Below are 16,824 nucleotides of genomic sequence, written 5' to 3'. Positions count from 1 at the left end.
GGTGACTACATATATACTTGCTTCATTTTTCCTATTATTGCATTATGATGAAGTTACTGTAGTGTACTTAGAGACAGTGTCACTAAATAAAAAATATATAGATTAATTGAGAATTTTTGGTTGTGGTAAAAGGTCAAATGTTGTGTAAAATTTTAAATCATGGCAATCTGACACAGGAGTAGGTGGCACAAGAGGGCACCTGAGCCACAACTAGCCAATCCCTTGTAGGTGTCTCCTCAAACTTCATGTGAGCCAGTCTCTATGAAATATTGGTCATTATCCAAGTAGAGTTGAGAAATAATTGTAACTTTTTAAATAGCTATAGATTATACACCAGATATTATAATTACAAAAAAGTAAAAAGGAAATTACTCAAATTAATATTGCATAAAGAGAAAATTATTTTTAACTGTGTTTTGTTAAAGATGAAAAACCGTTATTGCTCGTCACATAGATTTGCATTTACATGGAAAGAATAATGATTAAGTCAAAACATGCTTACATTATGAACATGACCTTGTACAAGCTTCAGAAACACAATTGTTTTTACTCAATGTATTTCAGAGACCATACTTAGTATACTGAGCATATAAAATGTACTTTACAATCAAAAATGAAAATTAGCATAGCATATAATACAGCAAAAAAAAAACTAACTTTGGTAAAGAGAAAAAGGTGTTACATTGTGAGTTGTCAAGTATAATTTGTCATTATTAGTATATTACTGTATTACTTTACAGCATAGTACTCTATATAGGCTTTTTCATATTATTTTATACATTTTTTGCCCTTTTTTTTTATATCAGTCTCGCCTAATCGATAGTGAATCCACAGAGGGACACAAGCCAGACAAATTGATTGGTCATATTGAATTTAAAAACATTCACTTTGCTTACCCTAGTCGTCCAGATGTACAAGTATGTATTTAAACAATATTTTCACATTTATTAATAAGAACTATAAGATGACATCAAATGTCTACATTGATTAATATTTTTAGATTCTCAGTGGTCTGGACCTAAAGGTACCGGCTGGAAAGACCATCGCTCTAGTTGGCATGAGTGGCTGTGGGAAAAGCACAACCCTTCAGTTATTACAGAGGTTCTATGATTCAATAGAAGGGGAGGTATGATATATTTTTTATGTAATTATAATAACTTTATTATGACCTAATCAGGAATAAGGAAAATAATACATAAATGGGGCCATGAGTACCTGTATCCCCAATGATCGAGGTACATGTGCAGTGTGTCCAGTGCCAGATTAAGGTCCAAATGGGCCTGGAGCTGACATTTATTTAGGGCCTATTGTGTGCTGCTACCAGGGGTGTGACCAGCGCTGTGCATTGTGACTATTGATGATGGTGCATAACTAGAAGTGTGGTTTGCACAGGATGTGTGGCCTGTGCCATGAGGTCTGGCTAACTTCACAGAGGGCATAGCTAGCTCCTACCTTTCACCCATTTTATAGTGGAGCTATAACAAAAATAATGTCTTTTTTGTAAAAGGGTTGCGACTGATTCAGAGACGGTCGCAATGCCAATGTTTTTGCAAATGGATGATCTTTTTCTACTGCGCATGCATATGTCATATGGTCCTGTGATCGCAGTGAGGATTTTTTTGCAAAGTAAATGACAGACAGGATGGCAATGGCGTGTCACATCTTGTGACTGTGATCCCCTACACAGTTAAAAATGGCTCTGGTGTCCTTCTTCCTACAGCCATTCTGTGCGACCATAGGATTACTCGGACGTTCAATGATCGGTCAATGTGTGTCCGATTGTTGCATCTTCATGCACAAGCGGTGGATCTGAGATGCCGACTGTGGGCGTCTCAGTAAAATCCTGGAGGCTGCTACATTTGCAAATTTTTGCACATCCGTTGCGTACGGGATCGCAGCTGCAACGCCATTTGCGACTGTCTCTGAATCAGGCCCCATATTGTCTACCTTTCCTTGAGTGCTAGAATAGTTTGAGTTATTAAAGAATAAATTATTGTTCACTGTGTCTTGCCATGTTTCTCTAAATGTTCATCCCACATCCCTAGCCACTGTAGTAAATTAATAAATAATCTGCCTTCTTAGCTGTAGCCTTTAAAAAAAAAAAAAAAAAAAAAAGCCACAATCACAATACTGGATCAGGGCAGTAAGGGTTAAACTACTTCTTTGCAGATGTGCATGTGTTCATAGTGGAGGTACAATGAAGGTGAATTTTATATAAATGGCTTTCATCCCACTGAGTTGTTTTAGGGTCTAAACACAATGTAATATGGAGGTATGTTACAATAAGCAGCATTTTGTGCAAATTAAATGACTGCTTGTGTTATTTAACTCTGATTAGTTCTAAAGCAGTTTTCACTTAGTTTATAATGTCTTGCGCCTTTTGCTAAAGTTTCCACACTGGTATTATATTATTGAAGCTGCATACACATTTAAGGCAGACTTTAACTTTAAAATTGAAAAGGTGTTTAGAGGTCTATTCATTATCCCTTATAGACCTTTTACACATGTGGAAACGCTAGTTTCCGCATGTTTTCTGTAACAAGCCCATTATTATTAGTACGCCTAGTATTCAGCAAACTTTTGTTTACTTGTGGGAAGCAACAACCTCTTCCGATGGCGTTGATTCCTGGAGGCCCGATCTTTCCCATGGGAAGCAAGTCCGCCTCTGCACTGTAAGACCTCAGGTCACAGCTGCAGTCAGCTGGGTTGACCGGGGTAGTGTAAAGGTGGGTTGACATATCGGGCACATTGTTTAATGTGTACCCATTTTGTGCACCCCCGTTGTCCATGCATGCAGCATAGGCAAACGCAGGGGGGGTTTCCATCTGCCTGGAAACTCCCCACCCCAGACCATGACCACAATAGAAATAGTAATAGAATAGAATTTTACTAGTGCTGCATGTTCTTTTCAGTATCACAAATGAAATAATTAGCACCACCTGTGGCTCTTTAACATGTATCAGCCAGTAATAAATAACCTGTGCACCAACTACGAGATCTGAAAAACATTCACTGTAATGCTGGGCATACACGGCCAGATAAAATGTCTGTCAGACCGACAGACATTTTATCTGGCAGCCTGCCAGCAGCAGATGTCGCCGGCATACACTGTGAGATATCTCTTACAGTGTATCAGCTCGACATCCGCGCTCCGCCCCTGGGGGAGGAGACATTTCCCTGTTTCTTCCGTAGGAAGAAACACAGGAAATGTCTGTCTGTCGGCCGCGGCTGGGCATACACTGCCCGATGCTGCCGACAGTTTACCGGGTAAATATCGCATCGGATGGGCATGCTGGACAATCTGGCATGCCCGACCAAGCAATATTTAACCCTCGGTCGCCCCCCCCACACGCTACAATTATCGGGGCGATCCGCCGATATCAGGCGGATCGCCCCGATAATTGTAGCGTGTATGGCCAGCATTAGGAATGTGCTGCTATAGAGCCTACTATGTACATATATGTCCAGGGCAGTGCAGTGCAGTGCTAGGTTATCCTGCTGACTGCCAGACTTGCTCTAATGCTCTGGAATGGTGCCTACTTCTAAAATAAAAATATTCTGCTCAGGCAGGATGGCCTTACTGCCGCATGTAATAGCTTACTGTGATCGCTGGTCCTGTGTATTCTGGAATTATGACACACAATATACTTTGTATGACACATATTAAAGCTGGATAAGTGCTAATTCTGCCCTCTTCATGGACTGGCCACACTCACTCTACAATCAAGCATTTGGAAACCCCCCTCTAGAAATCCTGCGTTAGTGCAGGGACGGTGAAGCAACCCAGCTGCCGATGCCTGCAAGGTCAATGGTACCGGTGAACGACATACTGTATCGGGTGGTCAGAGTATGCAGTGTGTAAGGACAGCTCCAGTGGTTAAATATTCACCGCTGCAACTTGCAGCAAGTTGAATACTTAATTATTGGGGTCCGTCTTTTTTTAATGGAGATCAAAATACGGCATGTAAGGATGAGGTAGATTAATTACTATCTGCATAGCAGCAGCATGTGTATGGGACATACTTCAAGAAGACAACAACAGCACTGACCTGCATAGTAAACATATAGGATAAGAACACAGTCTATGATATCACTTTATAGAAATGAATAGCCCCTTAACAGAGTGCCAGTCCATCATAACCTATAACTCTGCGCCCCATGCCACTTCAGGTAACCAGGGTGCTGCTTGGGGTTTCCTAAGGGCACTCTGAGCAGCAGTACATATCCCACCGTTACAATACAGTGGGGTAGACTGGAATACAGAGAAGGGCACGGGCTGCGGTGGCAGGTGAGTATGGCTGGTTATGCCCCCTGGGCATCCCGTCCTATGCAAAGGCACCGGCCACACTGCCCTCCTTATGGCCCAGGAATAGGAGTAGTCCACACACAGTGTATATATAGACCATGTATACAAACTGCGCATATACACACACACACACACATATATATATATATATATATATATATGTATATACAGTCAGGTGCATAAATATTGGGACATTGACAGAATTTTCATATTTTGGCCTCTATTCACCACCACAATGGCTTTGAAATGAAACAAACAAGATGTCCTTTAACTGCAGACTTTCAGATTTAATTTGAGGGTAATTACATCCAAATCAGGTGAACGGTGTAGGAATTACAACAGTTTCTATATGTGCCTCCCACTTTTTAAGGGGCCAAAAGTAATGGGTCAAACTAAACAATCCTAAATCTAACTTTCACTTTTTAATACTTTGTTGCAAATCCTTTGTAGGCAATTACAGCCTGAAGTCTGGAACGCATAGACATCACCAGACGCTGGGTTTCATCCCTGGTGATGCTCTGCCAGGCCTCTACTGCAAATGTCTTCAGTTCCTGCTTGTTCTTGGGGCATTTTCCCTTCAGTTTTGTCTTCATCAAGTGAGATGTATGCTCAATCGGATTCAGGTCAGGGGATTGACTTGGCCATTGCATAACATTCCACTTTTTAGCCTTAAAAAAACTCTTTGGTTGCTTTTGCAGTATGCTTCGGGTCATTGTCCATCTGCATTCACATGACATGGAGGCTCCGCCGCTGCCAATTGGCTGTTACTAGCGCTGGGAGGGCATTAGAAGCACAGCCCTCCATAGCGCTCCGTTATGGTTAGGTTATTCACCGGCGGTCCGGTGTTACGGCGGCGCGGGGGGAGAGGAGAGGGAGGGGTGGTTTGCATTATGCGCGGCCGAAGGGGGGGCATGGTCGGCCCTCAGGCTGCTGCAGAATGAAATAAATATTCCTTTCTGCAGCAGCGCACACACATCAGAAGGCAGTGGGCCTATTCTGATGGTGGGCCTGGAGCTGTAGCTCCATCAGCCCCATTATTAATCCGAATGAGTGTGTCCAGCTGCCTGAAGGTCTCATTCCCTACCATAGAGGGGGAGACTCAGAACATGCATTTCTCCCAGCAACCGGCCCCTGGCAAAGTAAAGGACTAGACGCCACTAAATGCAACCATTTTGCATCTTGTGGCCACCAACATTACAGATTATTACCTGCACAGGAATATCTGAGATGTTGGGCTACAATAATTAGCAGTGATGTGGTCAACCACACAAAGCGAACTAACATAGCTGCTTATTGAATACCCCACCATAGTGCCTCTCATGGGACTCACTATCTGCTAGATGACCATCACTAGATGGTCATTCATGTATAAATATTGTTGTTATTGTTATTATCTTTTATTTACATGGTACCACCAGGCCCGGATTTCCCACAAGGCAACCTAGGCGCTCGCCTAGGGCCCCACGAGTTCCAAGGGGCCCGTTGAATGGGACCCTTTTGACTCGCCGGGCCCTAGATGGGCCCCTTTTCCCCAAGGAATCTGGCCGGTCAAAATGGTCCCAGAGGAGCACTGTACAAGTACCGTGTGACATCATGATGTCACGAGGATCCGCTTAAGAAGTCCCGCTGCTGCACCGCTGTCTGCATTGTCACAGAGTGACTGTGCATAAGAGGGAGGAGGAGGGTCAACGGGTCCTCCGACCAGCCCCATCTAGCTCCAGCCCACCCCAGCACCCTCTGCCACTGACTGCCAGGCTTGCAGCTTGCCACCAGCAGCACTCATCGGTGGCACCCAGCGATGAGCAGAGGGACAGGCCAAGGCAGTCTGGACGAGTGAGACAGTGCCCGAGGATCCAGATCTCAAGGAATCACAGCAGCCAGACAGGTATGGTCAAGTACTGTGCTATTCTCAACTACTCTAATATAGATTGAATTATGTAGTATTTATTTTTTATGGTAGGTGGGGTCTGGGAAGTGAACAGGACTGCCTTATATTACAAGCATATAGTAATATACATTATGATGATCATGATATTATTAGTATTATTAGTACATCAATCCAGGATGATGGTATTTTCATGTTAGGTACTTGTATGTAATATACTATACTATAACGCAGTCCTGTCCACTCCCCACCTACCATTAAAAAAATAAATCCTGTAGTGTACTTACAAAAAAAGGGGGGGTGTAATGATGATGACTCATCCCCATCATTGCACTAAGCTGAGAATAGTCACACACAATACTGGGCATGGCCACACCACAACCCCCACTGCAGATGCCACCTCGCAGCTACCTTCTAATCCTTAGCACTCCGCAGGCTTATGTCATATATTTAATGGATAATGAGGAGTAAAACCTTAGGGTATTAGGTTTAGTTTGGGTTATGGCATTAGGGATAAGATATTAGGGTTGGTGTATCAGTTTGGGTTAGGGTATTGGGGTCAAATTAGGTATTAGGGTCAGATTAGGTGTTTGAGTTGGGGTATTAGGGATGATGTAGGGTTTAGCGGTTAGGGTATTAGGCTTAGACGTTATGGTTAGGGTCAGGTTTGAGCTTAGGGTTCAGTTAGGGTCAGGATTAGGGTAGGGATGATTTGCATGAATCAGGAATGCAAATAAAGTGCTATGGATTGTTTGAGGGAGGGGGGCCGCAAACTGTATCTTGCCTAGGGCCCCATTAGGTCTAAATCTGGCTCTGGGTGCCACAAGGGCTCCGCAGTGCCTAACAAAGTACATAAACAATTGAGCAGAACAAGAGAACTGTGACTTATAAGTAGTATGGTGGCAGAAGTCAAGGGTTATGTGCTGAATGTAATAGTAAGGAAAGGAAAAGCACATGGGAAAGATGGCCCTGCCCTTTAGAGCTTACATGCTAAAGGGTAAGGGTAGACAGACAGGTATGAAACAGACCAGGTAGTTGTGAGTATGGTTCAAAATGTTAGAATGAGAGATGGAAGGCTTTGATAAGGAAATGGGTCTTGAGAGCCCGTTTGAAGTTTTTCAGAGAGGTGGAGAGTCTGACGGAGAGGTAGAGAAGAGGTAGGGAGCAGCACTTGCACAATCTTGGAGGTAGTCTTGGGAAGAAGTAATCAGCTGGCAGGAGAGGCAGCTTTCATTAGTGAAGCAAAGAGGGCGGATATGAGTGTGTAGGGAGATAAGGTCAGAGCAGTGGCGTAACTATGGTTCTTGGAGCCCAGGGCAAGTTTAAGAATGGCACCCCCACCACACACACACACACAGGGAAAAAAATGTTGCGCGGCAAAAAAATGGCCGTGGTAACAAACCGAAGGGGTGTGGTCACTGAAAATGGGATGTGCCAACATGACACGCCACCCTTTTCGCGTCACTCTGGGAACATTCTTTTACATTCCATATGCACCTTACCTATACGGTGGTTTCTCACAATGTGGTACCTCTGAAGAGATGTATCCTCCCTGGGACGATGGCGTCTTCAGTCGGTATTCACTTTTCATGTACTGTAGGTCACATTGTCCGAAAGATGCCTGTTTGTGTAAGAATATTAACAAGGTCATCATCATACAATAGCGTCTCTCAGTCACACAATCTCCCCCTGCGTCATCTCTCAGCACACCATCACCTCCCCACCGCGTCATCTCTCAGCAACACTATTGCCTCCCCCCTTGCTTCGTCTCTTAGCACACCATCACCTCCCCCTGCATCATCTCTCAGCCACACCACCGCCTACCCCCCTGCATCGTCTCTCAACACACCATCATCTCCCCTCCCTACGTCGTCTCAGCACACCATCACCTCCCCCCCTGCATCATCTCTCAGCCACACCACCACCTGCCTCCTGCGCCATCTCTCAGCACACCATCACCTCCCCCTGCGTCGACTCTCAGCCACACCACCGCCTACCCCCCTGCGTCGTCTCTCACCACACCATTATCTCCCCCCCAGCATTGTCTCTCAGCACACCATCATCTCTCCCCCGCATCGTCTCACAGCCACACCATTGCCTCCTCCCACTGTATCATCTCTCAGCCACACCATCGCCTCCTCTCCATGCCGTCTCTTAGCACACCATCACAGATACACACACACACACTGACACAGATAGACACACACACTGACACAGACACACATACAATGACACAGATACACACACTGACACAGACACACATACACACACTGACACACACACACATACTGACACACTGACACTGACACACTCACACTGACAGATACACTGACACACAAACACACAAACAGTGACACACACACTGACACACAAACACACACACTGACACACATACACACACTGACACACGCATACTGACACACACACTGACACAGATACACACACACAGTGACACATGCACACTGACACAGATACACATACAGTGACACACATATACACATACACACTGACACACATACATACACATGCACACTGACACACATATACACACACTGACACAGACACACACACCTTTCACACAAATGCAGCCAGCCAAGTAAAAATATGGCTGACATCAATTGAATGTCATCTCTCCCTCTCCCCCTCCCGGCAGTCCAACCCCCCCTCCCCTCCCAGAGGTCCGACCCCCCCCTCTTCCTCCCCGACAGTCCGACCCCCTCTTACTTACCTGGCTGCAGTGGCTGATCCGAGCAGAGACAGCGCTGGGGAAAGAGAATCATCCCGGCCTCCGGTAGCAGCTCTGAATGGCAACACTGCCTAGGAGGGGCTGCGCACTTCTGCTGCAGCTCCCCCTACATTCCCCAGCAGCACCAGCAGGCACACTTGCCTGCTCGTTCAGTAGTCTTCACACAATCCAGACCGGGTGCAATGGTGGCGGGGGGCGGTGCGGGTACAATGTCCTGGCCAGCCGCACCCTCCTCTGCTGGGCCTGCCACGGCATCCAGGCCACGTGCCCCACTCGCCCTGCCCTAGTTATGCCACTGGGTCAGAGATGTACCTGCAAGAGGAATGGGTGAGGGCTTTGTAACTGAGTGAGAAGCTTGAATTGGATTCTGAAAGGGAAGGGGAGCCAATGTAGGGCATGTAGGAGAGAGGAGACAGATGTAGTATGTTTGGAGAGGAAGATGAGACGGGCAGCAGCATTGAGGACAGATTTAAGTGGAGAAAGACAGGAGTCAGGGTGGCCAGATAGGAGGAGGTAACAGTAGTCCAATCTGGAGATAACCAGTGAGTGGTTGAGGGTCTTAGTAGCTAGCATAAATGGAGAGAAAGGGTCTGATCCTGGAAATATTTTTGAGATAGGAAAGACAGGACTGCGAGAGGTGCTGAATGTGAGGTTTGAAGGTGAGGGAGGAGTCAAGGATAACTCTAAGACAGCACACTTGGGGGCTAGAGGAGCAAGAAATGCAAGTGAGGAGAGAGGGGTAGAGGTCAGGGGAGCAAAGGTAGATCTGTGTATCATCAACAACGAGATGATATTGGAGACCAAAACAACTGGTGAGCTCACCCAATGAGGATGGAGAATAGGAGAGGTCCAAGACCAAAACCTTGGAGGACACCTACTGTTGGTGTAAGTGCAGGGGAAGTAGAGTCATGAAAGGAGAGGTAGTAAGGAGGGCAGTATCATGTAGACCAAGGGAGCAAAGGATTTTAAGGATAAGAGGGTGGTCCACAGTGTCAAAAGCAACAGAGAAGTTGAGAAGAATGAGCAGATAGCAATATTCTTGACAGCAAGGAGGTCATTGCTGACTTTTGTCAGGGCAGTTTCAGTGAAGTGGAGAGTACAGAAGCCAGGCTGAAATGGGTCAATCAGGAAGTGAGAGTAAAGAAAGGTGGTAAGGCAGTTGTAAACAATGCGCTCAAGGAGTTTGGAGGCAAAAGGTAGGAGAGAGTGTCAGAATCAAGGGTAGGTTTTTTAAGAATGGGTAAAAAAGGGCATGTTTGAATGCAGAGGAGACAGTGCCTGCTGAGAGGTGAAAGATTGAGGTGGGCAAGATGAGAACAGGCAGGAGAGAGGTAGTGGAGGAGGCCGAAGGGAATAGTATCAAGGGGGGAGATGGAGGGGATGAAGATTGGATGAGGGCCATAACTTAATCTATGGATAAAGGGGAGAAAAAGGTCAGAGTTGGTAAGATGGATGGGGAGGGATAGGCTGGCAAAGGAAGGGGTGGGGAGTTGGGGGTCTGGTGGTATATGATGTCCAGACATATGGAATACATTTTAGATGTAAAGTAGGTGGCAAAGTCAAGGGCAGAGAGTGATTAGGGGAAGCGAGGACGGTGTGAGCCGAGGAGGGAGTTGAAAGTGGCAAAGAGATGCCTGGGGTTTGAGGACTGGAAGGAGATGATGTTTTTGAAATATGACTGTTTAGAGACTGAGAGGGCAGGATGAGAGCATAAATTTAAAGTGGAGGAAGTCTGTCTTAGAGTGTAATTTTCTCCACTGTTGCTTGGCGGTTTGTGAACACTTTTGTAGGTATCTGGTGCATTTAGAATGCCAGGGTAGAGGTGTGGAGCTGCGAGGGTGAGTAGTGATTGCCAGATCAGAGTCATGAGCAGAAGTAAGGGAGGCATTGTATAGGGAAGCACCATGTTCAGGGCAGGAAAGACCCAGAATAGGGGAGAGAAATGAGTCGAGCAGGGAAGATACGGAAGCCTCAAAGGTGTCGATAGCCTCAATGTTACATTTATCGATTGTAGCCTTAGGAGGCAGAGGTGGAGAAGGTGAGAGGGATAAGTGAAAAGAGAAAAAGGTGATGGTCAGAGAGGGGAATGGGGAATTTGTGTAATTAGGGATATCACAAATGTGAGTGAAAATCAGGTCAAATGAGTGCCCTCTCACATGGGAGGGTGAGGAGGTCCATTGGGAGAGACCAAATGATGTGAGGGTAAGCAGAGGATTCTGTGGGGATATCGATAGGGATATTAAAGTCACCTAAGATAATTGAGAGAAGATCTGAAGAGAGGAAGTGAGGGAGCCAGGAAGAAAAGTTGTCAAGGAATTTGTAGCAAGAGCCTGGGGGATGGTATATGACAGCTACTTGAAGGTGAACAGGTTGGAAGAGGCATATATAGCATGAGCCTCAAATGTAGAGAATGTGAGGGATGGATTAGAGGGAATGAGTTTATAGGAGAATAGAAGGAACCCAGCACCAGGGCCATAACTAGGAGTGGGTGAACAGTGCGCCGCACAGAGCACTTGGCTCTGTGGGCGGCACCATCAATGCCCCACGGCCAAAACTGACTGTTCTTACCCCCCGCTGCTGCAAACTATATTGCCGGGCGCCCGCTGCAATGTTATACTAGTGATGCGCCCAGCTCCTCACTACTTATCTCCAGACTCCAGAGGGACAGCAGTCCAGCGCTGAAACAAGCAGCACAGCCGCTTCATAGTGCAGCACTCAAATGTAAACTACAATTCCCAGCATGCAGTGAACCACAAGCTCCTCTGGGCACCTAGAGTGGGGTAAGTAGCGGTGCTGGCGACATTCACCCACCCCCCCCACTCGGATCAGTCTGTCCAGCACAATGTGCATTGACCTGCCAGAGCCAAAGCCAGTGTGTTGCCCAGGGATGGGACATCCTCAGGCAGATACATCTAATTCTCATTGGATCCCAGCGCTCCACATCACCTCAGCTCCCTGCTGCTGCCTTCATCCTGGTAAGGGGCTAACCTGTTATATACATATATGGTCGTGATATTAAATATATATACATGGGATACATTTGCCATCCCGACAACAGGCAAACTCAGACTCAAAAAACTCTCACGATTTAAACTCTCATCCAGAAGTTTTCCCATTTTGAAAATACAACTCGACCAATGTAACAGTGTGATAGTTTACTGCTAAACTCCCACATTTTCTAAACTCTCACCCTATTACATTCGGCCCAGTGTGTTAGTATGAAGTTAGATTAAGAAAGGCTATGGGGGAGGGAGAGAAAAGGCGAAGAAAAAAAATATACAAAATACAGAATTGTAGTGTATGTAATATTATGGAAGGGAAAAGGGAGACTCTGAGCACTGGTGCCAAATAAATTAAGATGAAGGTAGAATTACTCCAAATAAATAAAAATGCAAATGCAGATAGTAGTATCAAGGATATATTATCCTTATGGAGGTGCACCATACTTTCCAACTCTCCCTCAGTGTCAGGGAGACTCACTGAAATAGTAGCAATCTCCCCAGTGGCGTAACAACAGCCCACGCAGACCTTGCAGTGGCTTGGGGGCGATTAAGGGTGGGAGGCGCAGGGCCAGGGACAGCGCAAACCGCTCAGCAGGTCCTGCACTGCAGGGAGGCACCAGGCTGGAGAGGAGCTCTCACTGCAGCAGCTGCTGATACAATTCTTGTTTTCTGCCAGCTGCCACTGCACCTGTCACACTGAAACAGCCAGCGGCAGCCTACTGTGGAGAAAAGTGCGGCTGAGCAGCGCTCTTCATACAGTCCCATCCATGGGAGGGGGCGTCAGAGGCAGGGGGCTGACTAGCTTACAGTACCTGTAAGACGATCATCCTGAACTGAAGCGCCGGGGTGGATGCCTGGATGGCAGCTGAGCATCTGCTCCTTCTCTCTCTCTTCAGTGAGTCCCTCTCTTCCTGTTCCCTGCTTGAAAGATCGTTAGGCTGCCGCTGGGAACTAGCAGAGACAGTCTGCAAAATATATGCCAGTTTACAAGTGTATTCAATTTAACACTCTGTTGATTACACTTGAATAGTGGCCAGTAGTTTATACACTGTCCCTGCTTGTTCCCAGCGTGACTACTGACCTCCGGCTCCCAGTCATGGAAAATGTAGAGAAGGGACTGGGAGACAGCACTGCAGTGAGTACAGTAACTATTGTCTATTATGGATGTATAGGTGACCGTGTAATGGAAAGTAAATAATTCAGGGAGCAGGAGGTGAGATGGGGGGGGAGCATTACCTGTCATTGGGGCCCATTTACCAAAGTTCATTTGAGGTAAATTCCCAGAAAACAGGCAAAAACGCCTGTTTTCGGGGGTTTACCTGAAATACTAATACCTGCTGCGATCCCTCCATTGCCGCCGGTAGCCGCCTCCCCCATAGGTTTGCGAAGTATTCCCGATATTGGCCCCAGTAGCTAACGCCATCTGAAGATAGCGTTAGCCGCTGTAGTCTATGGGGACTTACCAAATGTCAGCCAGCGGAGGGATCTCCGAGATACCTCCGCCGGCATTGGGCGCCACTCATGTGCAGTCCGCGGGACTGCGCATGCGCAGCAGCCCCGCATGCACTCCCGCCACATCGCAGGGACGGGCTTCTTTCAGAGCCCGTCTCCCTGCATGAGCCGGTACATACATTCAGCCGCTATGATCGCATTTTGCAATGCGATCATGGGCGGTACTGGATGCCCTGATTGCATTGCAAAATGCGATCATTAATAAATGGGCCCCATTGTGTGTGTGTGTCCATTATACCTGTGCCCGCAGGGGCTGTGTTCGCCCTATGCTTTATCTCTCGGATGGCTGTGTAACTTTAGTCACAGGGTCGCCCTATTTAGTGGTGCATTGTTTTACCAAGTTATCTAAACTAAATCTTTTTAATTGCTCCTGGAGAATAAATATTGTCAGTTATGTTTTTTATATAAAATTCATGGCTTATTCGCATTGTCCTTACTGCCTGGTCTGTGCAGAGTTCGTTTTCATTCCCTTTCTCCTTTACTATGTCTTGCTTACCTAACCTAGCATTTCCTTTGGGACGGGTAAGGGATGCCAGCTCTCAGGATTCTGGCGGTCAAAATCTTGACGCCAGCATCTCGACAGGGATAGGATACCTACACCTGCCAGTCGGTATCCAAACCCTCCCTCTCCCTACCCCTAACCATTCCTCCCCAGTGCCTAAATCTCACCTCCCCCTCCCTGCTCCCTAACCCTCCCCCTAGTGCCTAACCCTCTCCCATAGTGCCTAACCCTAACCCTCCCCCCTTAGTGCCTAACCCTCCCCCTAGGGCCTAAACCTAACCTCCCCCTCCCCGCACCCTAACCCTCCCCCCTAGTGCCTAACCCTCCCCCGTAGTGCCTAAACCTAACCTCTCCCTCCCTAAACTTAATGCCTAGTACACTAGAAGATATGTACATATCGGGCACATCGGCTCCTGCACTTCGTCAGCGACATTGCCCATCAGACCTAGCGGGATGGTATACTTATTCAATGGGGAAGAGTGTATTTGTTTTTTACTTGGGGAAGTAATACTGTCTATGCTGGGGATAGTGTATTAATGTATGTGCGTGGGTTTAATTATTGTGTGTCTGTATGTGTAAGGGTGTATTCATATTAACTGTAATATGTGATATGTGGGTCAATCATGGTCTCTGCATTATCTGACATTCACTGCGACTCTCTCTGCATTATCTGGCATTCACTGCGACTCTCTCTGCATTATCTGGCGGTTACTACGACTCTCTCTGCATTATCTGGCGGTTACTAGGACTCTCTGCATTATCTGGCGGTTACTACGACTCTTTCTGCATTATCTGGCATTCACTGCGACTCTCTGCATTATCTGGCGGTTCCTACGACTCTCTCTGCATTATCTGGCATTCACTGTGACTCTCTCTGCATTATCTGGCATTCACTGCGACTCTCTGCATTATCTGGCGGTTACTACGACTCTGTATTTTCTGGCGGTTACTAGGACTCTCTCTGCATTATCTGGCATTCACTGCGACCCTCTCTACATTATCTGGCGGTTACTACGACTCTCTCTGCATTATCTGGCAGTTACTAGGACTCTCTCTGCATTATCTGACGGTTACTGGGACTCTCTCTGCATTATCTGGCATTCACTGCGACTCTCTCTGCATCATCTGGCATTCACTGCGACTCTCTGCATCATCTGGCAGTTACTATGACGCTTTCTGCATTATTTGGCGGTTACTACAACTCTCTCTAGATTATCTGGCGGTTACTACGATGCTCTCTGCATTATCTGGCAGTCACTCTGATGCTCTTTGCATTATCTGGCGGTCACTGCGATGTTCCCTGCATTATATGGTGATCACTGGGATATCTCCTGTACTATCTGACGGTAACTTCATTCAAATATTCTACTTTATTTTCTGCTAAATGCTAAATGGTTTCTGCCATGTTGGTAAATGGAATAATGCAGCTGTCATTATGTTATTTTTTGTATGTGTTTCTGATACAGTGTTCCTGGTAGTTTGTGTTACTGTAAGTAGCAGCCATTCCACCAGGCACAGAGTAGGTGGAGGTCAAGCTCTTATAGAAGATCCAAATGTAGACTATCCCCCATTACCGATTTGTAACCTATTTTACTGATAATGGAAGTAGCTTCCTAGGGGTGTAAGTGAAGGTCTATGAGCCCCAGTAAAACTCTGCTAGACTGACCACTAAACACCCTGCTGTCACATATTTTAACCAATGTTACCAAATTGTCCTCCTGTATTGCTTTGACACATTTATTTTAAGTATATTTATTTGGTAATCTAGCCATCATGGGCAACAAACATGTAAATGGTAGGAAAGGCTGCAATGCTGTGGAAGTACACTGTGGCATGTGTATAAGGGGCACTACTACTGTGGCATGTGTATAAGGGGCACTACTGTGTAGCGGAACATGAATAAGGGGCACTACTACTGTGGCATGTGTATAAGGGGCACTACTACTGTGGCATGTGTATAAGGGGCACTACTGTGTAGCGTAACATGAATAAGGGGCACTACTACTGTGGCATGTGTATAAGGGGCACTACTACTGTGGCATGTGTATAAGGGGCACTAATACTGTGGCATATGTATAAGGGGCACTACTGTGTAGCGTAACATGAATAAGGGGCACTACTACTGTGGCATGTGTATAAGGGGTACTACTACTGTGGCATATGTATAAGGGGCACTACTGTGTAGCGTAACATGAATAAGGGACACTACTATGTGGTGTAATGTGAGTCGGGCACTACGTGGAGTAATGTGAATAAGATTGTGCTGCATGGGGCGTAATTTAAATTGGGGGTCCGAATGCGCCATCAAGCTCCTTACTTGTGACACCACAGTTCTTCAGGGCGCGCTGTACCTTTATAGAATATGGGTGGTAGGGTGCAAATTTATAGTTTGCAGGGGGGCGCCGAAAACTCTAGCACCGGCCCTGCGCAGGCCCGTTGCTACACCAGTGCAATGTACATTCTACATGGCACAATGACAGGCTGGATCTTATATCAGCCAGTGCGCTCCGGGGATTTGCTTTCGCCTGTGGAGCACAACCCGATAGCTATCCTAAGCAGTGTCTCCCTCCCTCAGCCTCCACTGCCTGCCTACCCACCTATGTAATGGGTCGCACTGTACTCTAGAGCTGCTCCCTGGAGGTCCGCTGAACCACGCAAGGAGCAGTGGGGGAGCAGACTCAGGAGAGGGGTAGGAGCTGGCATGCTGCGGTGTGGATGGGAGAAGCAGGAAACGCCAGGTGCTGCTTTCCAGTCACACTGTCTGTTCTGGGTGAGGGCGGCTGTTGCAGTCAGCACTGTTCATGGATGGAGAGATAGCGGCTGGGATCTGGGAGCAGCAGAGATGAGGTGACCCCCATAGCTTTTCCTTCA

At 46.6% G+C, this 16,824-nt stretch overlaps 1 protein-coding gene across 1 annotated transcript in view; it reads left to right on the top strand.

Annotated features, from left to right (window-relative positions):
- Positions 1–16,824, top strand: part of LOC148476986 (ATP-dependent translocase ABCB1-like) — a 248,609-nt gene that overhangs the window by 121,317 nt on the left and 110,468 nt on the right. The window contains exons 9-10 of the mRNA XM_088457386.1: positions 807–917; positions 1,001–1,126. Of these exons, the coding sequence (XP_088313512.1) occupies positions 807–917; positions 1,001–1,126 (237 nt within the window). The remainder of the gene's footprint in view (positions 1–806; positions 918–1,000; positions 1,127–16,824) is intronic.

The sequence above is a fragment of the Taudactylus pleione genome, unplaced genomic scaffold (genome assembly GCF_031769625.1).
Source record: "Taudactylus pleione unplaced genomic scaffold, aTauple2 ptg000758l, whole genome shotgun sequence".
Classification (NCBI taxonomy): domain Eukaryota; kingdom Metazoa; phylum Chordata; class Amphibia; order Anura; family Myobatrachidae; genus Taudactylus; species Taudactylus pleione.
The sequence above is the reverse complement of the archived record's forward strand: the minus strand, read 5'-3'. Positions and strand labels throughout refer to the sequence as shown.